This window comes from Rhagoletis pomonella, unplaced genomic scaffold, assembly GCF_013731165.1.
Source record: "Rhagoletis pomonella isolate Grant_MI unplaced genomic scaffold, Rhpom_1.0 Rhpom_scaffold_00008, whole genome shotgun sequence".
In the NCBI taxonomy this organism is placed as follows: domain Eukaryota; kingdom Metazoa; phylum Arthropoda; class Insecta; order Diptera; family Tephritidae; genus Rhagoletis; species Rhagoletis pomonella.
Genome location: NW_023458562.1, coordinates 11,183,213 through 11,206,963, shown reverse-complemented (window position 1 = coordinate 11,206,963; position 23,751 = coordinate 11,183,213). Strand labels below are relative to the sequence as shown.

The 23,751-nt window shown below is 36.1% G+C and overlaps 3 protein-coding genes across 4 annotated transcripts; 2 read left to right on the top strand and 1 right to left on the bottom strand.

The window, feature by feature from the left end:
- The first annotated feature begins 4,655 nt into the window (after positions 1 to 4,655).
- On the top strand, positions 4,656 to 7,176 carry LOC118744180. 2 transcript variants are annotated; one of them, XM_036476984.1, is made up of 3 exons: positions 4,656 to 4,696; positions 5,982 to 6,356; positions 6,535 to 6,627. In XM_036476984.1, exons 2-3 carry the CDS (start codon positions 5,982 to 5,984, stop codon positions 6,556 to 6,558), a joined length of 399 nt encoding a protein of 132 aa, XP_036332877.1. In that variant the 5' UTR covers positions 4,656 to 4,696; the 3' UTR covers positions 6,559 to 6,627. The 2 variants fall into 2 exon arrangements, with proteins under 2 accessions (XP_036332877.1, XP_036332876.1); XM_036476983.1 differs by having other exon boundaries at positions 4,675 to 4,696; positions 6,559 to 7,176.
- LOC118744179 (methylosome subunit pICln) lies at positions 7,173 to 8,052 on the bottom strand. The gene is made up of 2 exons (XM_036476982.1): positions 7,826 to 8,052; positions 7,173 to 7,770 (listed from the first exon to the last, which is right to left on the bottom strand). Exons 1-2 carry the CDS (start codon positions 7,942 to 7,944, stop codon positions 7,209 to 7,211), a joined length of 681 nt encoding a protein of 226 aa, XP_036332875.1. The 5' UTR covers positions 7,945 to 8,052; the 3' UTR covers positions 7,173 to 7,208.
- Positions 8,053 to 11,486: 3,434 nt separating this feature from the next.
- Positions 11,487 to 14,027, top strand: LOC118744178 (RNA polymerase-associated protein Rtf1). The gene is made up of 3 exons (XM_036476981.1): positions 11,487 to 11,671; positions 11,758 to 12,616; positions 12,679 to 14,027. The coding sequence occupies exons 1-3, from the start codon at positions 11,597 to 11,599 to the stop codon at positions 13,878 to 13,880; spliced, it is 2,136 nt and encodes a 711-aa protein (XP_036332874.1). The 5' UTR covers positions 11,487 to 11,596; the 3' UTR covers positions 13,881 to 14,027.
- The last annotated feature ends 9,724 nt before the right edge of the window (positions 14,028 to 23,751 follow it).

The window sequence follows — 23,751 nt, the reverse complement described above, 5'->3', positions numbered from 1 at the left end:
AAATTAAGTTATTTTTATTCATACATACATATACACGTATTAAAGATTTAGAATTCAAAACGAAACCCCAAGGGGCTAAAATATGTCAGAAAGACTGAAAGTTTAAGAATATAATTCAATATATCACTTAAAAAGTGTTGGTACTTAGTACATTTCTAATTTAATATATAGTATCTTTTTCCTTTGTTTAATGATGGAAAAAAATAATAGAAATTATAAGTAAATAAACTAAAAAGAAAAATAAAAAGTAAATTGAATTTTTATATATAAGTCTTTGAACATTTAAGTTTGCATGCAATGTAGTAGATTAAAAGATAATATTTATGTAACGACGAGCATGCTCGCTGAAAATCAAATTTTTTTGCTTTTTGGCGAGCATGCGCGCAAACTGCCCTACAAACGACGAGCATGTGCGCATGTCGGATATGCTCGTCGTGTGTAGCTACTATAAGCTACCACTTCAAACCTAAAGCTGAAACTAGTCGAGAACGCAGAACGTATACTTAAACGCAGTCTGTATACGCAGAATTTTGTCGATTACTGTAGCCCTCAGTGTTGCTTACTACACGGTTGCCACTCTTCAATACCTTTTCATAAACTTACCCTTTCAACCACAATTTTTCGTGCTATAATAGATTGTAGCTAAATATAAACTACTTAGTTTTCAACAAAATCCTTATTCAATAGTAAATTTCACATATTTTAAACATATTTTGAATAGGAACTTATAACTTTTTTACCATCTGCAAAACTGACGAAGTGGCAACCATCTAAAGAAGGACAAATCAGCTGACACGGAAAAATCTAAATTCCGCAGATTTCTGCGCTACGGGCTACAATTACAGAAAAATTCTGCGGTGTTGAGTTTTCATTTACATGGCGCTTTGGTAAGACAGATCGTGTCAGCTGACTCGGGTTTACGTACCGGTAGGTTTACGTTCTTGACTTCAGCTTAAGTATTACTTTAAACTTTTATGTTTTCCAATAATCATATATGTATGTAGATACTCAAGCTGAAATTAGCCAAGAACGTAGAACGTATACTTAAACGCAGTCTGTATACGCAGAATTTTGGTGATTACTGGTGCCCTCAGTTTTGTTTTTGTTGTTGCCACTCATCAATGCCTTTTCATAAACTTGCCTTTTCAACTACAATTTTTCGTGCTATAATAGATCGTAGCTAAATATAAACTACTTAGTTTTCAACAAAAAACCTTATTCAGTAGTAGATTTCAAATATTTTAAACGTATTTTGTATATATTATAACTTTTTTACCATCTGCAAAACCATCCAAGAACGATAGAATACAAGATTGATTGCGCATTCCCGCAGAATGACATTTGTGGCAACGGGTAAACAAAGAATATGGCGAAGAACAATGAGTTGACAGTTGTGAATTTGCAGTGAGAAAACGTGTTTTCTTCACGATTAACCAATTTCTCAAGCCATCTTTGAATATAGCAAATTAAGCACAACGTTAACAAAAAATATACAACCACTTTTGCTAGTGTCTAAATTGTATGCCTTCTCCTGCCGGCAGAACTCTACCCACTTTCTGGCCAAGGCGTCGACGCGGGGAAACAACAAAAAAACTGCATTTGGGGGCTTTACCCCTACGGCTGCTGCAATTCAACACACGACACGACATTTTTATAAAGTTTTTATTACAAATAAAACGTTTTTTACTATAGAACGCACGAATTACTTCGATTTTTCACTTGAAAGTACACAATACGTTTGGAGTAAAATGGGAACAGATGCAGAAGTGTACGAGAACGCAAAAGCCACTATTTCCTGCACAAACGTCAGTCGGTTTGTTTACATGTCATTGGTAGAACACTGATTTGGCTGAAAATCAGTAAATAATTATTAAAAACTATGCAATTAAGAATAATTGCGTACATATTCAAATATTTGTTGTTTACTTCCATCTTTGATCGCACCGCGTTCTGCTTTTGTTTACAAATGCAACCCTGCCTATCGTTTGACACTTTGAATGAACTTGCAGGAAGAAAACTCTCGGGCAAAATCCTGTAACTTCTGACTCGGAAGAGTTGCTCTCTTACTCGCTCAAAAGTGTTCCCAGTGAGAGAAATTCTTGCGTACGGGAACGACTTCCTGTAATTTCATACTATTTCTTTTACTAGGTTCACATATAAGTAGATTATCTTCATTTTCGAGCTTAACTCCCTGATCTGTAATTAGAAAAAGAGTTTAGCTATACAAAATTCGTCCCTTGTTAATCTGTAACTATAAAATAACCTCAGATTTAACCGATAACTTTTCGGTGTCCAACCTGCTTTTATTGTTTAATTTTGCGAGGAAGAGGAGAAATGCCAATCGTCGGCTGGGTAAAAGATTGTCGTATGTTACGCACGTACATACGTATGACGCTTACGTCTATCTTTTACCCAGGCAACGAAATGTAAAAGTGAACAAAAATTTACGCCAGAAACGAAAAGAGGTTTGTAAATGTATTTTTAATAAAATATTAAGTTAAAATATATTTAAATTGCTTTATATTGCAGAAAAAAGTGATCACGGTGGCACAGAGAGGAAACATAACCTTTCCTTGAGATGTGACAATAACAAGCACAAAAAATTGTACGGATATAAATCTGAGATTTGCCTGTGTAAACGGGTGATTAAAAAACGAGCTTTGACCGAGATAATATTTATATGTGAACATACTTTTACTATGTCCTAGTGTACTGGGACAAACTATTCCGGTTTTGCAATAGAATGACAATTGCTCATTCTTCATTGTCGTGATTTGGTCATTGTCGTTGCACTCGTCTTCCACAAGCACGGCTATAATTTGTGCTGCCATTGAAATTAGTTGATTTTTATATTTTTTTCACAAATTTATTAAATCGTCGCACTTTTTAATTCAACACAAACATATGTTTTTGCCTTGTCACCTGCTCAGAAGATCATGACAATAAAAATGACAATTGGCACAATTCGAGCTTTTGAATTTTGCTGCGAATACCAAAAAGCTGCAATTGTCATTTTTATATCAATTGTCATCGCGGTGAGTTTTGCCAGTGTGGCGGAATAGGGCTGTAAATATAACTCATCGATAAGGGCCGATTAGCACGATCAGTGTCCGATTAGCAAATCACAATATAACCAGTAAACAACCTTCTGGGAATTTGGCGACAGCCTTCCTCGGGGATGAATACGCTAGGGATGAAATTATTGGTACACACGCCTTCCAAGCATGCAGGGTTGCTTTTAAAAAACAAAAAATAATTAACTCCAAATAGTTTCAAAAAGTATAGTGTAAAACGAAATTTATAAAATGGTATACATAAATGACGCATTTTCTAAACGATTTAAATTAAACGCATTTGCGAATTGATAGAAAAGTACTACGGATTGTTAAGTTTTGTTAACTATGCGGTGAAAGAAAATTTTCAACCCGGCCTGATGGTTTGATTTTATTACTAAGGCGTCTAATAAATTCATGGCTTTTAGTTCTAGAAGAATAAATGTCGGTAAAGACAAGTCTTTTTTGTATAATTTCTGATTTTAATTGCTCAACTTCTTTTGAACCAGAGCAACTGTCAAAAATTTCCAACAGTAAAAAGTTACGAATTGGCACAGCAGAAATGTAAACTTTTCTCGCCATAATAAACAGTTTTTTTCAACATGGAACTTTTCTACTAATTGACATGAAATTACTATCTCAACGCTCGGAGCGCTGCCACTGAGGGCCTTTGCCAACTGATTAAAAAGAGAAAATTTGGGAAGACCAAACAAAAATTTTGAGATTTCTCGTTGTGAATACGAATGCCATAGTTTTTACCTAGCTCGTGGGACTACGCAAAATTTTTACAGCTTGTAAATATGTGTACATATGAAGTTGTTGGCGGTATAAGGAGTCAAAATTAAAATGTAGAAAAGAACAAAAAGCGTAGGTTTGTTGTCAGTTATAAAATAAATCCAATTTATTTACGAATATTTGTTTATTCTTTTTATTGAAAGGCAACCACTCGGAAAAGCTTGTGTTAATTATATTGATAACAGAACCTGGCAGGTCGCACGTTGTCTAAATTCTCAAGTAACATAAAGTCCACAAAAGAATAAGTACGCCATGTATAAATTTTAACAATACACAAAAATAGAGCTTTCGCACGAGCGTTTGTTTGGTTTTTCAACACCATTTGTAATTTTCTTTTAATAAAATCACGATTTGACAAATACTTAAATTTATTTATCTAATAATAGTACAGCACACAACCCTGAAATCTAAGAAAAAGTCTGAGGAAGGCCATTAAATAGCAGCACACAACCCCGTGCCTTCCTCAGGAGTGAATATAACTACAACAACAACGACTACTACAACAACAACCCAAAAAGGTTGGTTGGTTACTGTCTATACTGTGGCACAAATCGGAGGTAGAAGCTCCGGTTAGATACAACGACTGCTTTATCGATCACATGTTATACTGCCATACCTAAACAAAAGCGTTGGGCGGAACGGTTTCTGACGCCTAGCGATAGCGACGAAATGCCATACCTCCTACCTACCTACCTCCGGTTAAGCACGACTACTGCTTTATCGATCACATGTTACATGCATGATGTCGAAATCGTCGATAGTGTAGTGGTAGTGATAACCAGACATTGAACAACCGGCCCTAAATGTCATTGTGACAATTGCCATAATCAAAAAAAAAAGCGACCGAAATGCCCATGATACAAAAAAGAAGGTAGTTCCATTTAATGACATTCGTTGTTGTTGCTAACCATTTGACTTTTAATAAAATTATGACATTTCATAAAATTCATGCTACCTGATCACCAGAGATAATATTTTTTTTTTTTTGTAAAAGTAAACAAAAATGTATGAAAATGAGTGAAGTTTAGTGAAGTTATTGAACATATATGAAAGGAGGGCTGCATGACCATCCGTCACTTCTCGAATTCAAGTACAGATTTCGATCATACCTTCTAGGTAATTTTTTAACCACTTAAAGAAATTATTGTTGTTGTCATAAAGATTCTAAAATGTATGCATGAACTTTATTAGGGCGAAACGAAACTATTTTGAGCACGGAAACAAATGTTGAGTCTTCAAGTGAAGTAATGTTTAAATTTGAAGAGGAGTTGCTCAGTGAAAATGTTTTCAAACCACTTAACGATATTGAAATATTCGCAGAAGAAGAACTCGAGGTAAACTCCTTACCCTTTCGTTTTTATTTGATTTCTAATTTTTTTAAGTAGCTCGCAGAAGAGCATGAAGCAGAAGATTTCATCAGTCCACTCAAAGATGTGGAATATGATGGACTTGAAAATTTTGCCGGCTACATAATTTCGAAAATGGGGTTGACAAAACTAGGCTTCAGGACGCATGAAGAAAGTGATCAAAATTATACGTATGTTAACTGTTTATCGGAGGGCGGTCTGTACAAGCCTAATTCAAGTTTTTTGCATACATTGGAAATTTTGAATTCAAAATTTGTTGAAATTAATGGTGATTCGCTAACCACAAAGCCAAAATTTTTGCAAAATCTGATGAGAAATTTAAAAGTAAATTTGGACCAAAATATTATAAAAAGATTTTATTTGGGAGGAACATTCTTTAGAATTCGATTTTTAAATCGCAAGATTAAAGAAACGAAAATTGTATATCAAAATAAGAAAATGAAAAAAATAACAACATAATGCACTAATGGTTTTTATTATAAAATAAAAAGAATAATTACAATGTAACAGTTTACATTTTATATATTTTTAATAAAAGAGGGGCAAACCACGTAAGTAAAAAAATATCAAGTACTGATTGTGAGTTTTGATTTGAAATATTCTCACATTGGTAAAAATATGGGAAAGAAAATACTCCGATGTATTGCTTTAATATTATCAAAGTGGCAAGGCCGTTGATAATACTGACAATTTATGAAACTTCAAAAAATTTTATTATCCGTCAATAGTTGTTTATTGAATCTACCTTCTTTTTTGTATCATGGAAATGCCTATCACATTCCAAGTGCGCGAAAGTTTAGAAACTAAACCTTTGGATTTGCATTTTTTGCCAGCTAAAGTAAATGGAGACGGTACAGCTGACGTGCACAATTATTTTAATTCATACACAAGGACAGAACAAGGCGGAATTATAGCAAACGCCGTCCGTGGCTTTCCTTTGAAAGGACGAATAATTGAAGTGCCAGAAACACATACGGGCGTTGTACTACAGGAGTCACAGAATTCTTTGAACACTGATCTAACACGCAATTTCTATACAACCGGCTACTTCGCAAAATTCTGTTATTGGAATTATGATAAAGTACCAAGTAAAGCGGATGCATACAAACAAGCTGTACAAATATTTAACATATCCGAGGAGGTATGTACATATAAAGCCTGTCCCAGGATTTGTACGTGGTACAGCAAAAGCTGTTTTCGTTATTAAAAAACCTTAATTAAGGGAACAGCTTCCTGTAAAATGCTCTAAATTCTTGGCAAAACCTGAAGTACCTGGAACAGGCTTATATTCAACTATATTAGGAATGTAATTTTCGTAGCTGATGTATCCAATTCCATTATAGCTTTCAGGGGATGTATCTGATATAGAGTTAATTGCAGAGATCGAAAGGAAAAGGTGTAAATCTGGAGCCAAGGAAAATAATTGTTAATGTAAACGCAATTTTATACAGAACTATGTACCATTTACACGAAGTATATATCGTTACCTTAATATAGAAAAGCCATACCTCACATCGTCGATGAAATGCAAAAAAGCCGTGACTAACTAAAATTTTGTATTGCATAAAACGATGTATCCCTGAAGTGTATCAATCAATTAAAGTAAATTTTGAATTTTTAGTTAGTTACGGCTTTTTGTATTAAAGCGACGATGTCAGAAAGGACCTTTCTATATTAAGGTAACGAGCTTGCAAAAAATTTTTTTCAGAGTATTCGGAACTGTAGAGATTTGTAAGGATTCGTAAAGATCTCATCCGATTTTTAGTCGAATTTTCTAAAATGAAATTATAGAAACTTCTATACGAGTTCGTGTCAACCACTTAACATAATTTTCTTTGAAGATTCCTAAAAAAACCGTTAAATAAATGAGATACTCCTAAAGATTTCGGGAACTTCGGTTTGCCGGGGATATGATGTTTAAGAAACGCATATGTATTTTTGTTAAATAAAAATCAAATGGAGTTATTGTTTATTTTATTTTAATTTTAAATGACTACTCATCTGCATCGGCAAAGCGTTCATCATCGTTTAGATTTAAGTTTCGCATTCCACCTTGAGCGTCTTCGGCGTAGTCCCTACCACTGTTTCCAGCTGGACCAAGGCCGTTATCAAAGCTCTCGCCATCTTCATCATCCATAAAATCACTTTCCTCCGAAATACTGTCTGCTGAATCAGGATGGAGTGCTTGACACTCGGTCATAGCCTGAAACATGATGTCAACAGTGTTTGCATCGTCGGGAATAAGCCAGCATTCTGTTAACTGTTCATCATTTCTTTCGTCTTCGTCGTCAGTAGCGTTGCCCTCGTCTATCTCATCATTTTCATTATCCAGCCGTTGCTCCATTGGGACACCGTCATCAACTCCTTCAGCATTGCCGTTATGATTATTTTCAGGCGCTCGCGTTGTTTTATCATACACACCGCGCCACTCAAGATTGTGGTCTAGCATAAAATATATGCATTTACACGGATTTGCTGATATACCATGTATGCTAATTTGTTTCCATAGTAAAGAGATTCCCTCGTTCATACCTTCTCCTTGCCAACCTAAAAAACTAAAAAAAATTATTCGATTTACATAAATTACAAATACCAATATCAACCGCTTACTTTTGACTTATGTATAGAGTTCCTTTTCCAATAAGCTGCTCCCCAATTTTCAACTTTGTATTATTAGCCGTATAGACTAACCCTTCTTCAGGTGCATTTATTTGTGCTATCAAAGCCATTAAATTGATATATTAGAATAATCCTCGAACTTTAGAAAACAATAAAACCCGACACTGCACTATAAGGTGAATGAAGATTACACTTTTGCAGGATTGCCTTATTTAGGCTTACTACACATCTACACGTTCCATCAATTATGATAAACAAGCTGTGTTAGGGCATAGACAGACTGCAGTGTAGATCTGTAGCTCGTTCCTGCCCTCTCTCTCTAGCGATTATTTCCAAGGCGAATTTATTCAAGGTGGTGTTACTGGCAAATTTAGATTACAACAACGACAACCATATGTATTTTGTATGGAGGGTGTTATGTCAAATCTCAATTCGCTCCAAAGTTTACATGTATTTTGTTTTTGCTTTTGATGGGTCTGCTGTCAAATCAGTAAAAGCGAAAACAAAATACAAGTAAGGCGAATAAATCAGCTGATTTTACAACACCACCTTGTATAAATTCGCTTTGATTATTTCTCTTCTGGTAGAGAATATACGTCATTCTTTACTACTAATTAGCAGGGCGGCAAATTCATATCTCAATTCGCCTTGGTTGAGAATTGTTATACCTTGGTTATAATGCACGGGGCGAATCGTAACAAATCGCGGCGAATTCGTAAGGATCTATTGGTTTTAGATGTTTCCATTTTACGTTACGTTCAGGTGCATTATAATCGTTCGAATTCATTGCCCATACAATAGGTAATTAAGTGACAGTTCACTCCGTTCCGTTACTTCCATTATAATCCAGGCATTACATAAACGAGCTGCTGGATCAACTCGTTAATCTTAATTTTCTCGGAAATTGACTGCAGTTGATCCAGATTAACCCTTCGTCAGGCGCAATATGGTGACTGTCAATTTCGGCGCAATGTGTCTAAGGGCCAGTCTTTCAGTGCACGGCCGTGGTTTAAACGCTGGTTTAAACTAATCCATTAGCCAATCAGATGTCAGCTAGCTGTTCAATTTAAACTCAGTTTACTTAGAGCCGCTTACTCAATGTCTGGTTAACTCTAACTACAGGTTAAACATCATTATCGACGTTACCGACTCCCTGTTGTGTGCATGGAGTCGAAGACATCGATAAAGATGTTTAACCGCAGATTAGTGTTAACCAGACATTGAGTAACCGCCCCTTAATCTAAGTTTAAACTAGCACTGAAAAACTTGCCCTTACTAGCACACTTTTAAAAACCCATAATAAGCACACAATTATAGCCGTCATCGATTCGCCACTAAAATCTGACTGGTATATCTGTGTTTATACAGTTAAAATTTTGTCGACGCGATTATTCGTATTCCCTTTTCATTTACACACGGCGACTTTTTGGTATGTAATTGTTGTTGTCAGCTGTGAACCGCTAACTCAATTGACACAGATGAACGAGAGCACAAAGCGTGTTGCCCGAGCACGAGCAAATCGGTGCTCCTCTTCTTTCCTCGTCACGCTCTCTCCTGCAAACGTCGAGTTGCAGCAACAAAAATCGCCGTGTGTAAATTAGCACTTAAGGCTCTGTTATGCATACTTGGCATTGCTTGAGCGTTGTCACATAAGGAATCTGTTAAATGAGCTTCGCGTGTAAGCGGTTACCCAACGCACAGCATTACATACGTAAAAGTCTGTTGGTTTTTGATTTCTACGTAAAAATGGTATAGCAGTGCATGCAATGCCAAGTATGCATAACAGAGCCTTTAGGGCCGGTTGTTCAATGTCTGATTAGCACAAATCGGAGGTAGAAGCTCCGGTTAGATTCAACGACTGCTTTATCGATCACATGTTATATGCATGATGTCGAAATCGTCGATAATGATGTTTAACCGGCAAGTTGTGATAACCAGACATTGAACAACCGGCCCTAAAGGAACAGATTAAGGCCCGGTTGTTCAATGTCTGGTTATCACTACCACTACACTATCGACGATTTCAACATCATGCATATAACATGTTATCGATAAAGCAGTAGTTGTGCTTAACCAGAGCTTCTACCTCTGATTTGTGCTAATCAGACATTGAACAACCGGCCCTTAAGCTGATGCCACATAAAACTTTTCCTTAGCTTTGCGTGACAGATTCGCTTTGACAGATGAGATGAATTGTATGAAAATGCACAAAGCATACCACATAGATCATTGAAGCTGCAGCGCGAAGCGAAAAGATGGCCAACTCCCATCTTTTTGCGCGCTTTGACAATCAGCCGGTTTAATATTTATTTTGTTTCGTCCAAATTCGAGTATTCATGCAGAAACATAAAACTCAATTACATTGCTGATAATTTTAAAGCAAAATAACTAAAATCCACAGCAATTTTGAAGAGTAGAAATGCAGTGCAAAATTGATTTCTTGGCGTTCATTGAGGCATACCTTTTGCGTCTGGCGCTTTGCTGGCAAAGTTATAAATGTCACGCAAAGCTACAAAGTTTTATCTGGCATGAGCTTTAGGGCCGGTTGCTCAAAGACTGGTTGACACTAATACGAGGTTCACATATAAGTAGATTATCCTCATTTTCGAGCTTAACACCCTAATCTGTAATTATAACAAGAGATTAGCCATACACAATTCGTCCCTTATTAACATGAACGAAAGACACAAGATCACGCCTTCCCGAAAGAAAGAAAAAAGTTATTTTCTAGCTGTTGAAATCTCGACGCCATCTTTGTTGTAAGAAGTAAACAACGAAGAGAACAAAAAAAACGCGTAATTGTTGAACGCATAAATAATCATTTTTATTATGCAAATTCTTCTGTAAATCATTTCGTTGTATTAAATTATTCTTTACCTTATGTGTGCACACGTGCACACACACAAGCGAAAATTAAGAAAATTGCAGTAAAGAGCCACCACCAAATTGTAAACAACGAACAAATGTAAACAAACGGCTAATGTCAAAGTCGCTCAACTTTTTTACTAAATGCGATTATAACGGGCTACTAAGAAGAAGGCGTGATCTTGTATTTTTGGTTCATGCCTTGTTAGTCTGTAATTATAAAATAATCTCAGATTAAACCGATAACTTTTCGGTGTCCATCCTAGTTTTATCGATTGTTTTTGCGAAGAAGGGGAGAAATGCCAAATGTAAAAGTAAATCAAAATGTACGCTAGCAAGGAAAAGAGGTTTGTAAAGGTATTTTTAATAAAATGTTAAGTTAAAATATATTTATATTGCTTATTATAGCATAAAAACGTGATCACGGTGGCATAGAGAAGAAACATAACTTTCCTTGAGATGTGAGAATAACAAGCCCAACAAATTTGACGGCTAATAATCTGAGATTTGCCTGTGTAAACGGAGTGATTAAAATACGAGCTTTGATTGTGATAATATTGATATGTGAACATAGTTTAATCTTCAGTTAAATTATCGACGTCTTCAACTTCTTACATATAACACTGTGTCGGTAACGTCGATAACGTTGTTTAACTGCAGATTAGTGTTAACCAGACATTGAGTAGGCGGGCCTAATTGCTATCGTATCCGCAAAACTGCTTCGTGTAAACCCCAAGTTAGCAATGCTGTCACAATGTTGTTATCGATTAAACCAGACATTGCATTGAAAAATCTTCGCTAAAATTTTGACTTTAGGGAAGTGTTCGTATTTTTTTATTGCCGTCATTTGTTTTCTCGCGACTAAAAAGTTAAATTTGTGGAGTATCTTTTTAAAAAATGGGCAAGCGTCGAAAGCAGGCTTTAATAGACTCTGACGAGGACTCTAGTGATAATGAGTCTAATCTCGAATCGGTAAGAATATGAAGTTAAAAAACCTGAGACTGTTTTTTGTTGGAAATGTTATTACGATGTGAATTAACTTCTAAACTATTTATTAGGAATTATTGTCTTTGGCAAAGAAAAAGCCGAAAACAAATTCAACTCAAAATAGCGCAACTGCTTTGTCCGAGTCTGACTCGGACTCTGACTGGGCGCAGGGTGCAAGCACATCCACTGCAGGAAAGAAACGAATAAAAAAAGTCAATAAGGAATCAGATTCTTCCGATTTAGAAGATAATCACAGCCACAAAGAAAAAGACGCATCGCAAAAAGAATCTACCAACAGAGAAGAGGGAGAAGTTTCAGATAGCGATGATAAAGATGAAAGCAATACAACCGACTCCCAATCAACCGCAGAAAGTACAGATAGCAGCTCAGATTCAGAATTTGATGACGGATATGATGAAAACCTCATGGGAGACGAGGATGATCGCAAACGCCTAAATGGGTTGTCTGAAAAAGAACGTGAAACTGAGATTTTCAAGCGCATAGAGCAACGAGATTTGTTAAAAACCCGCTGGGAAATCGAAAGAAAATTAAAACTAGCTCGAAGGGGGGAAAAGACCACAAAAGTAGGCGGAAAGAAAGAAAAAAAAAAGAAAGTGGCCAGAAAACCCAAGCCCAAACAAAAGGAAGAAGCAACTGAGCAAAAAAAAATTATTCCGCTTGAGGAAAAAGAGCCGGAGGAAGAAAAATTACCACCCAATGTTCAAGAAGTTGGGGAACCAACGGTATCAGCAGACGAGACGTTAGTTGCTCGAAAAATTTCCGTAGATGACCAAAATGCTGTAGACAATTTAGATCATAAAGAGCGTTCCAAAGAACGTAAAAAGAATGTGGAAATGAACCGAACTGACGACAAGCGTAGTACCGCCATGGCTATGTTAAAAGCTAAACGTGAAGGAAAAGCTAAGCGAGGTAAGAGGTTTTTTCTACAGTCGATGGCGAATATAGAAATATATCAATGTGTTATTTTTCAGAGGAAGAAGAGGCTAAGCGGCAAGCGGAGCGTGACCGAGAGGATGAAAAAGAAGAGCTAGAAGGAGTATCTACAGGAAAATCGTCTATAAAACTCAAAGCCTCTGAAATATACTCAGATGATTCAGGAAGTAGTGATTCGGATGACGAGAAACCATCTGAAAAGCGCTCCCGCTCAGCCAGCAGCAGTAAATCTTCTAGCGAATCTGAAGACGAAGATGATACAACAAAATCACCAGTATATATTAGCACACGCGAAGAACTAAACAAATTGCGATTATCTAGGTTCAAAATGGAACGTTTTATTAATCTCCCAATGTTTGAGCGCACAGTAATGAATTGCTTTGTTCGCATTAGCATAGGCAATAACGGTCAAAAACCTGTTTACAGGGTAGCTGAGATAGTCGGAGTAGTGGAGACTGCTAAAATTTATAGCCTGGGAAAAACTCGTACAAATCGAGGCTTGAGGCTTAAGCATGGGACCCAGGAGCGCGTTTTTCGCTTAGAATTTATTTCCAATCAAGAGTTTACAGAAAGTGAGTATGCCAAATGGCGTGAAATATGTGCGCAGCAAAACGTGCCCATGCCAACTGTAGACACGATTGAGCGCAAACAAGGGGATATTAAAGAAGCTCTTAATTATGAGTTCAAAGATGAAGATGTTGATAAAATAATTGAGGAAAAGAACCGGTTTAGAAACAGACCGACTAATTATGCCATGAGAAAGACTTGTCTGATGAAAGAGAGAGATGCAGCGATGTTGCGTGGAGATTACGATGTAGCACAAGATCTTGGTCAGCAAATTGACGAGCTTGAAAGTAGGGCATCGGAACTTGATAAAAAACGTTCTAGCAGCATAAGTCTTATTTCATATATAAACGATCGCAATAGAAAACGAAATGTAGAGGATGCAGAAAAAGCCATTTTGGAAGAAGCTCGTGCCAATAGAGGCATGAAAATTTCAGATCCATTCACGCGGCGTATAACACAGCCCCGCATGGGCTTTAAATCTGTGGAAAAAAAAGATGAACCTTCCGTTCAGCAGACCCCAACTCTTCCACCGGCAAAACGGAAAGTTGAGGAAAGTGCTGCGGGCGGCTCAAAACCAACTGAACCAAAAACTGACTACAGTTTATATGCTTTGCATGATTTTGACATCGATTTGGATGTGTCACTATTGAATACTGTACCCACAACACGATAATATTTAAATTTATTATATGCGACAAGACAGTTCTGTGAGAAAATCAAACTGCTAAATTAAAAAATTCTAAGCTTTGTAGTTGGAATAATACATGTACTTTAAAAATATATCTTGTATGTACATATATCGTACATACCATTTGTGAAATGATAGTTGCGTTCCAGGGGCTTCACGATTAGCGGGTTGTTACAGGAAATCTGTCGCAAGCTTCCATAAGGTTTTTTAATGACGAAAACAGCTTGTCCTGTAAATCTTGTAAAACACGAAAATCGTCAGGTACCTGGAACATGGCTAGTGTCTGTATATGAAGCCACATTGTACGCCGTCAGTGGTACCGCTACTTTGGTTTTGCTGATTTTGACAGTTGTGGTAACTTGTAAATAAACCTTTGTTTACAAATCAGCGGAAGAGAAATTTGAATTATAAGTAAAAAATCAGTTTAAATCGTGTTAATTTGCAATTTGTGATTGATTTTTGATTTGAAGACTGCGTAAAAACTAATACAATGAAGCGCTGTGTGTTAAGTTGCGACAGCCGTCAAGATGCAAGAAGCGTAGATGCAAGTGTAGCTCGGACGAATCGCTGCATTTTGTGTACATAGGGCAAAGCCGTTCCCCAAATGTTTCTCTATTCTTATATTAACAGCATTCCCTCACAATGATTTTGTTTCTGCTCCACGCAGCCTCCATTAACAAGTGAACTAATCAATCCCACAGAGATGCTGCTGCAGTTTTCTGCAAAATTTGGAATCGATAGAGATGATTGAGCTGAGTATAACGGTGAAGTTAACAATATATAAATTTATTAAAAAAAAAGGTTTAATTTAAAATTCCAAATGAAATTATGTTGTTTACAGCTCAAGAAAAATTTTTGAAGTAAGCTAATTTTCTCTTTGATGTTTGAACCATGATACAAAAAAGAAGAATAAACAACTTTTGACGGATAATAAACTTTTTTGAAGTTTCATAAATTGTGAGTATTATCAACGGCCTTGCCACTTTGATAATATTAAAACAATAAATCGGAGTATTTTCTTTCCCATATTTATACCAATGTAATAACATTTCAAATCAAAAACCATTATTAGTGCTTGGTACTTTTTTTTACTTACGTGGTTTTTTTATTAAAAATATTTAAAATGTAAACTGTTAAAGGAGACTTCATTGTAACTGTTCTTTTCATTTTGTAATAAAAACCACGCGCGCATTATTCTGTTATTTTTTTTGTTTTCTTATTTTGAATGCAATCTTGCGATTTAAAAGTCGAATTCTAAATAATGTTCTTCCCAAATAAAACCTTTTTATATTTTGGTTCAAATTTACTTTTACATTTCTCATCAGATTTTGCAAAAAATTTGGCTTTGTGATTAACGCATCATCATTAAATTTCACAAATTCTTAATTTATGCAAAATACCTGAAGTCGGCTTGAAGAGATCGCCCTCCGATAAACAACTAACAGATCCTCGTTTAAAGTACAAAACCGTGTATCGACAAAATGCACAACTGTCACATAGCAGTTGCATTAATTGTTTGTAGAGAGTAAAAACACTCATATTTCAAAAGGTTCTCTTTTTTTACAAAGAAATCGCATTTCAGGACGAATGGATAAGGCTTGAGCCAAGAGCTTGTGTGAGCAAATCCCATTTTTGGCAAAAAATGTCAATTACGCGGTTTTGCAGAACGACGATACGCGGTTTTGTACTTTAAGCGACGATATGTAAGCATACACTTTCGTCATGCTTTCTGAACCTAGTCGTCAACCCCATTTTCGAAATCATGTAGCCGGCATAATTTTCTAGTGTATCATATTCCACATCGTTGAATGTACTGATAAAATCTTCTGGTTAAAAAAAAATATTTCTTCTAGTGATCAGGTAGCATGAATTTGATGAAATGTCATAATTTTATTAAAAGTCAAATGGTTAACAACAACAACGAATGTCATTAAATGAAACTACCTTCTTTTTTGTATCATGGTTTGAACTACAAAATCACTTAAATATAAAATTTTTTATATTACAAAATTGAAATTAACACAGTACAATAAACGACAGTAACACAAATACAAACCCTACAATACTCCCCCTTCTAGAGAATTAATGTTATATAAAAGTAACTCGTTTCTTATTTGATGTTGTGTTATTCATTGTATTAGTGTTTGTTTCTGGTATTAGTTCTGTTTCAATGATTGCTGGTTTTAGTCTGTCTATCGGAACCTCATTATCTACTTCAAGTTTGAAATATTTTTTTTTTTTTCAACAACCTTATAAGGTCCTTCGTATGGTTGTTGCAATGATCTTTTATTAGTAACACGCATAAAAACAAATTTACAAGTCTCCAAATCCTTTGGTATATATACACCAGTATAAGAATTTTGATAATGCCTTAAATTTGATTTAACATTTTTAAAATATTCCCGTAAATTGCCTAAAACTTCAATTGGGGAAAATTTTTCTTCAGATGGAACCACAAGTTCACCGGGTAGGCGTAAATTTTGCCCAAAAACCATCTCAGATGATGTGGCTGAAATACTTTCTTTATACATCGATCGTAAACCCAGAAGTATTATCGGCAGCTCATCATACCAATTGTTGATTCCATTTCTAGCTATTATCGTAGCTTTTAACTGCCTGTGAAACCGTTCTACCATACCATTCCCTTGAAGATGATATGCAGAAGTTGTAACGTGATGACTACAAGCAATTTTGTTAGTTCCGAAAACAATTTTGACATAAACTGAGTACCCTGATCTGTAGTGATTTTTAACGGTACCCCAAAACGTGAAACATATTCTCTAAAAAATTTATTTGCAACCACTGCCGCTGAAATGTCCTTTAATGCGTATGCCTCGGGCCAACGCGTGAACCTGTCAACTATTGTAAAAATGTAACGATGTCCTTTCGATACAGGAAGAGGTTTAACAATATCTAAATGAATATGATCAAATCTACTTTTGGGAATCGGAATTTTAATTACTGGAGATTTAGCGTGACGATTAACCTTCGATTTTTGACAATTTATACATTCTTTTGACCAAATATTAATTTCTTTGTGCATTTTTGGCCAATAGTACTTTTTAATAATTAGACGACGTGTAGCTTTTGTACCAGGATGTGTAATGCCATGTAACATATTAAACACTGTCTTGCGTAAACAATTTGGAACAAATGGCCTAGGATTCTCACCTGTCATTTCACACCAAATATTAAAATTTAAAAGTGGAATTTGAATTAATTTAAGGTTATGTGCAGTGTTGCCAGAACTTTTTGGACGAACCGGCTAAATTGGCAAATAAAACCGGCTAAAAACGGCTAAAATGTTTCAACTAAATTTCACATGTTTTATTTAAATAAATCACGATTAAAATGACTATTTCTTGGAGAGAAGTTACAAATTCGAGCCGGAAAAAATTTTGCCAGCAAGAATTTGCAATTAGGAAAAACATATGATTAATTTAATATAATTAATTTAGTTAATTCCAATGATATTCTTAATCGGAATGCAATCTCAACAGAGAGTAAGAAATTGAATCGTATGTTGAAGAAAGTCGGACTGACAAGATATACACACGTAGATCCTGTTTTTTGCCCCTCTGAAAGAATTTTAAAAATTCTATACAAATTTCTTTTGTTTGAAATGCAACCGTGGACACAAGCTGGCAGAGAAACTTGCAAATTTGCGTTCGTATAGAAAATTGCAAGTTTCTCTACATGAGGGAGTATTTGGGAGCATTTTTTCTTACTATCTGATATTTTGAGTGATAATACCCGCTGGACTTTCGATGAACAAACCTATTGTCTTCCCTACAAGGCCTTTTCAGACTGACCGATTCTCAATACACTCAAATAGAAACCAGTACACATAAAAAACGCTGTAAAAATTTCCCTTCAATTTTAAGGCAGTAAAACAACGACCTTAAGTTAACATCAACCGAGGCCATATGTTGACAAGGGATGCAAAATCACAGTTACACAAAAGAACTGGTCAGATTTTTCAGAAATCCCTTCAATTCTGATGTAAAATATGATGTCAAAAGACTGCAGATCTCCCATTTGGATGACCGGTCATATGACCGGCAGATGTCTCGTAGGATTCCCAGAGAGTTTTGCTTTACATAAAAATTTGTGCTCTTTTATTTTCATTTTGACTCACTTCAGTGTTGGTTCCTTTAATTCAAGTTGGCATTCGGTTTTTGGAATTTAAATAAGTTCTCAGCAAAAAGTTTGTTTAAAAAAATACATATGTGTACATAGTGCTTGAAAATATCAATTTTCCCTTACCTTAAACCTTTGGGAGTGGGCAAAAATGATTCTTTGTAATTTAGGCAGAATTGAATATGCGCTATCTGGGAAGATGATATCAAACACAAACGCATCTTAAGTATCTTAACAGTGAAACAATTTCTTATTTTCTAAGTTGGCGAATAAAACTTCACACTTAAAACTAAGAGATTTATAACAAACATTTTATGAAGTAAATCCCTTCTTCGTTTAAAATAAAAATAAGCGAAATCGGCCCAATTTCATACAACCCTGCCTGACATGAAAATTTTCTCCACGATAAGGGTAGTAGCCATTTCTAACAGATTTTGGGTCGCTTAGTCAAAAATGGAAACATATATACATATTTGAAATTTAAGAAAACAAGGCAAATTACAAAATCGGCTAAAAACGGCTAATTTTTTTCTGCAAAACGGCTAACAAATCGGCTGCCGGCTAAATCGAAATTTCTCCGGCTGTTTGCTATCGCAACCGGCTAAATCTAGCCGGAAAACGGCTAAAATGGCAACACTGGTTATGTGATGTGTCTCCATATTTTAATGTGTTAAGTTCCTCGTCCTGTTCTTGTTCATTTTGTAAAACTTTGAAATTCAGTTCTGTACCCTTAATTGCATCAACTTCGAAAGCTCGAGATAATGTGTCAGCTATAATGTTCTCCTATCCTTAAATATATCGTATGTCATTAGTAAATTGTGCAATGAATTCCATATGTCTAGTTTGTCTCGCACTACGTTCGGTTTTTGAACTCAAATCATATATCAAAGGCTTGTGATCTGTAAAAACTGTAAATTGTCGTCGTTCTAAAAGATAGCGAAAATGTTTAATATTCAAATAAATAGCTAGCAACTCCCTGTCAAATGCACTGTACATAACCTCGGATGGAGAAAGTTTCTTAGAAAAGAAAGCTAGTGGCTCTGATTTGTTATCAAACGTTTGATGTATGACACCACGAATTGCCGTATTAGACGCATCCACATTTAAAGGGAGTTTGGCATCTTTGTTAAAATGATTTAACAATACCGTAGACGCAAACTTTTCTTTAATACATTCAAAGGCTTTATTAGTAGTGTCATCCCAAATTAAGGACTTGTCACGTTTCTTAGTTGTTCGATTGATTAAATCGTAGATAACTGCCGTAAACTCAGCTAATTTTGGTACATATCGATGGTAATAATTAACCATGCCTATAAATTTCTGCGCCTGTTTAATAGATTTAGGACGTTCAAAACTACGAATAGCTATCACTTTTTCATCAGAGGGTCTAATTCCTGCCCCAGAAATATTATGTCCTAAAAAGTCAACACTTGTTACACCGAAAGTACATTTACTTGGTTTGATATTTAACCCGTACTCTGTTAGGCGTTGGAAAAGTATACGGAGATCTTTAAAATGCTGTTCTTCATTTTCACTTGCAACCAATAGATCATCAATATATGTAAAAACAAAATCTAAACCACTAACTACTTCATTAATAAGTCTTTGAAAAGTTTGCGCTGAATTTCTTAGTCCGAAAGGCATTCGTATAAATTCAAACATACCGAAAGGTGTCGTTATTGCAGTTTTATAGATATCCTCTTCTGCCATTGGAATTTGGTGGTAGGCCCTTACCAAATCTAATTTCGAAAATATATACTTATTTCTGAGATTCATGTTAAAATCTTGAATATGAGGTAAAGGATAACGGTCCGGTACAGTCACAACATTAAGTCTCCAAAATCACCACAAGGACGCCAGTCATTCAGTTCTTTTTTAGGTACAAGATGCGGTGGAGATGCTACACAAGAATTTGAAGGTCTACAAATCCCTGTCCTCACTAAAAAATCGAATTCAGTTTTGGCTACTTTAAATTTAATCGGATCCAAGCGCCTTGGCTTAGAGAATGGCAGATTTCCTTCAGTAAAAGGTCTGTGAACCGTAGAATGTTAAACCGGTTTCGAATAATCTGGTTCAGCGATCAAAAAAGGAAACTCCTTCAACAATCTTGTATACTTGTTCTCTACTACGAAAATTTTTGGAAGCGAAATGTTACAAACACATGAAACCGTGTTAACCGAAAGACTTGTTACTGGATCAACTAAACGTTTGCATTTCATGTCAATTAAGAGACCGTATTTGCAAAGAAAATCTGCTCCAATAATAGGTTTCGCAATATCAGCTATGAGAAACGTAAATGGGAACTCGCGTCTTAAACCTAAATTTATATTTAAAATCTTTTTACCATACGTTGAAATCGTTGAACCATTGGCTGCAGTAAGTATTATATCTGAAGAACGTTTTGTATGAGGAAATTTTTTTACCGGAAGTATAGAAATGTCTGCTCCACTATCAATCAAAAAATTTAGTTTGTTTGTTTTATCAAAAATAAATAGGCGACGTGTGGTAATATCTAAATTTCCATTGTTTGCCGCCACAACACCGGATGACTCTAGTTTAGCGAATTTTTGTTTTTAGAAAAAGCACAAGGCTGTTGACATTTCTGAGCCTTATCACCAAATTTGTAATGGTATCTACATAACCAATTTTGACTATCACGAGATTTTGATCTACCTCTATATGGACTTCTAAAACAATTCCTATTATATGATCTATATCTAGAATTTTGATTAATCGGTATACTTCTTTTTTTGGGCAAACAACCACAACAACAAAAATTATCAAAGGTTAAAGTTCAAAATAAGCAATTTTTGAAATCAAGATTTCTTAAAAACGGATGGATGTATCTTTTGATCTCATTTAATAGGAAATTTGATTCCCTTTAATTTGGTATACGTACTTTATATATATGTTGTATAGTTCTTACAAAAATTGAATTAATGTAAAATAATTATAAAAAAACACCTTTTGCAGAGAACACCTTTCTGCGTAGGCGGCCTTCGGCCGCACTTAGGGATTATAACCCTCACAACGTAGCATTCTCTTTCTGTGTTGCGAAGAAAAGGCACTGAACACCTTTTGCACAGAACACCTTTCTGCGTAGGCGGCCTGCGGCCGCACTTAGGGATTATAACCCTCACAACGTAGAATTCTCTTTCTGTGTTGCGAAGAAAAGGAACTGAACACCTTTTGCAGAGAACACCTTTCTGAGTAGGCGGCCTGCGGCCGCACTTAGGGATTATAACCCTCACAACGTAGAATTCTCTTTCTGTGTTGCGAAGAAAAGGCACTGAACACCTTTTGCAGAGAACACCTTTCTGCGTAGGCGGCCTGTGGCCGCACTTAAGGATTATAACCCTCACAACCAGCGTTGCCATTTTAGCCGTTTTCCGGCTAGATTTAGCCGGTTTTGATAGCAACTAGCCGGAGAAAATTCGATCTAGCCGGTAGCCGATTTGTTAGCCGGTTTGTAAAAAAAAGTTAGCCGTTTTTAGCCGATTTTACTATTTGCCTAATTTTCAGGTGCAAAAAGTAAACAAGTTGTTCGAAAGCAATAATGCAGACCCAATGAAGATATTTAATGAACTCAATGTTTTACTTTCGCATCTATGCTCCCTAGTGGTTATTAGCGCGGACACATTTGATCCTATATGCTCCCCGTTGGAACCATACCTTGCTCCATTTCCTCAGTTTTATCACAGTTTTGAAGAGTATTTAAAAACAAAAGTAAGCACAAACGCTTTTGACCACGAAGCCGAGAAAATAATTCGAGAAAATGGTCGCTATTTTATTATCACTTTAATAAAGGAATTACGCCAACGCCTCCCTACAAATATTGCCACACTAAAAAAAATTTCCTTTTTTCGGTTGGAAATGCATTAAGAGTAATTAAACCAAAAGTATTTGTTCAACTACAGCAACAAAAACACAAATATAATGCCGACGAAATAACATCCATAGAGATGCAATGGCAACGGTTAACGTTACATACCTGGAGTAATTTAGACTCAACTGTAAAATTTTGGGCCGAAGTTTATCAAATTCGAAATGCCCTAGGAGAAAACCCTTTTGCTGACCTTTCCAACCTAGTTTTTAGTTTTCTTGTTTTGCCTATATATATGATGATATATAAGGAATATAATAAAAACTAAGCAAAGAAATCCAATGTGCGTTAAAACGTTAAACGCTATTTTATATATAAGATACTGTGGCGAATACTGCGGCAACACAAAGCGAACAACGAGAAATAGGCAGAACGTTCGAGGAATGACGTAGAATGTTCCACAAAGAGAAACGTCAAGTTGGATGAACACTGCGAACAGCGAGAGAAAGAGAATGAGCGATAAACTTCAGAACGTTCTAGAGTTGCCATAAGTGTGAGCGCAGGTATATAAGAGCCACGACACAGCGGAGTTGAGTTAGTTACAAGTCAGCAAGCTACAAGTAAAGTGAGCGGATAATCGAGTTGCGAATAAGCAAGCCATAAGTTTAATTGTGTTAACAAGTAGTAAAGCGTTGTTATTGCTTTAACAAGTATTGTAAAGTGTTTTTACTGTAGCAAGTATTGTGAATTGTTTGTTGTACAATAAAGATAATTGTACTACAATTCGGTCATCGTTAGCATTTATTTAACAATCCAGCGATACGAGCCCGAGTATATTTGGGTAATCCCACGGTGCAGCGAACAAAGGTGGCGCCGTCAGTGGTACCGCTACTTTGGTTTTGCCGATTTTGACAGTTGTGGTAACTTGTAAATAAACCTTTGTTTACAAATCAGCAAAAGAGAAATTTGAATTATAAGTGAAAAATCAGTTTAAATTGTGTTAATTTGCAATTTGTGAGCGATTTTTGAGTTGAAGACTACGTAAAAGCTAATACAATGAAGTGCTGTGTGTTAAAGTGCGACAGCCGCCAAGATGCAAGAAGCGTAGATGCAAGTGTAGTGCTGGGACGAATCGCTGCGTTTTGTGAACCGCTTTGGCAGTTTCAACTCGTTCTTCTTTTCGCTCTATTCTTTGTTTACTTGTGGTACACAAATGTCAACGCCCAGGACGGCGCAATCTTGTATTCTATCATTCTTGGGGTAATCCCTCAAGGTTTCGAGGATAATCGTAACAATTGGTGTCAGAAGTGGGATTTTTAAATAAATCCCGAAGGATAAACTACTGAAAATGGCGAAAATTCAGGACTTAGAGATTGAGGAGCTGAAACAGGAGTTGGAAAAGCGTAATTTGGCCACCTCCGGAAGAAAAGTGGAATTGTTATCCCGGTTGCGAGAAGCTATGCAAGCTGAAGGCATCGACGTGGACAAATACGACTTCCAAGGTAAACCCGACGATACATCCGCAAAGGACGAACAGAAGGATAAGGCTGCATGTTCGTCGAAGGATGTGCAACAGGCATCCGGGAAGGTTGAAGAACAGCAAAAGGCTCCTTCGTCATCAACAGTTATGGACATGAACACGTTGTTGGCTGCCATGTCACAGATGATGCAAGCACAGGATACACGCATGTCAGAGATGTCATCACAGCTGTCGTCACAGATGCAAACACAGTTGTCAGATATTTCGTCGCAGCTACAGGCACAGAAGACACACGTATCACAGTTGCTGGAAGTCCAGGATGCAAAGATTACACAACTGCAGGAGAATTTGGCTAGAGATAACGAACAAATCAAGGATAGACAGGATAAAGTCGAGGCTAAGGTAGAAGAGTT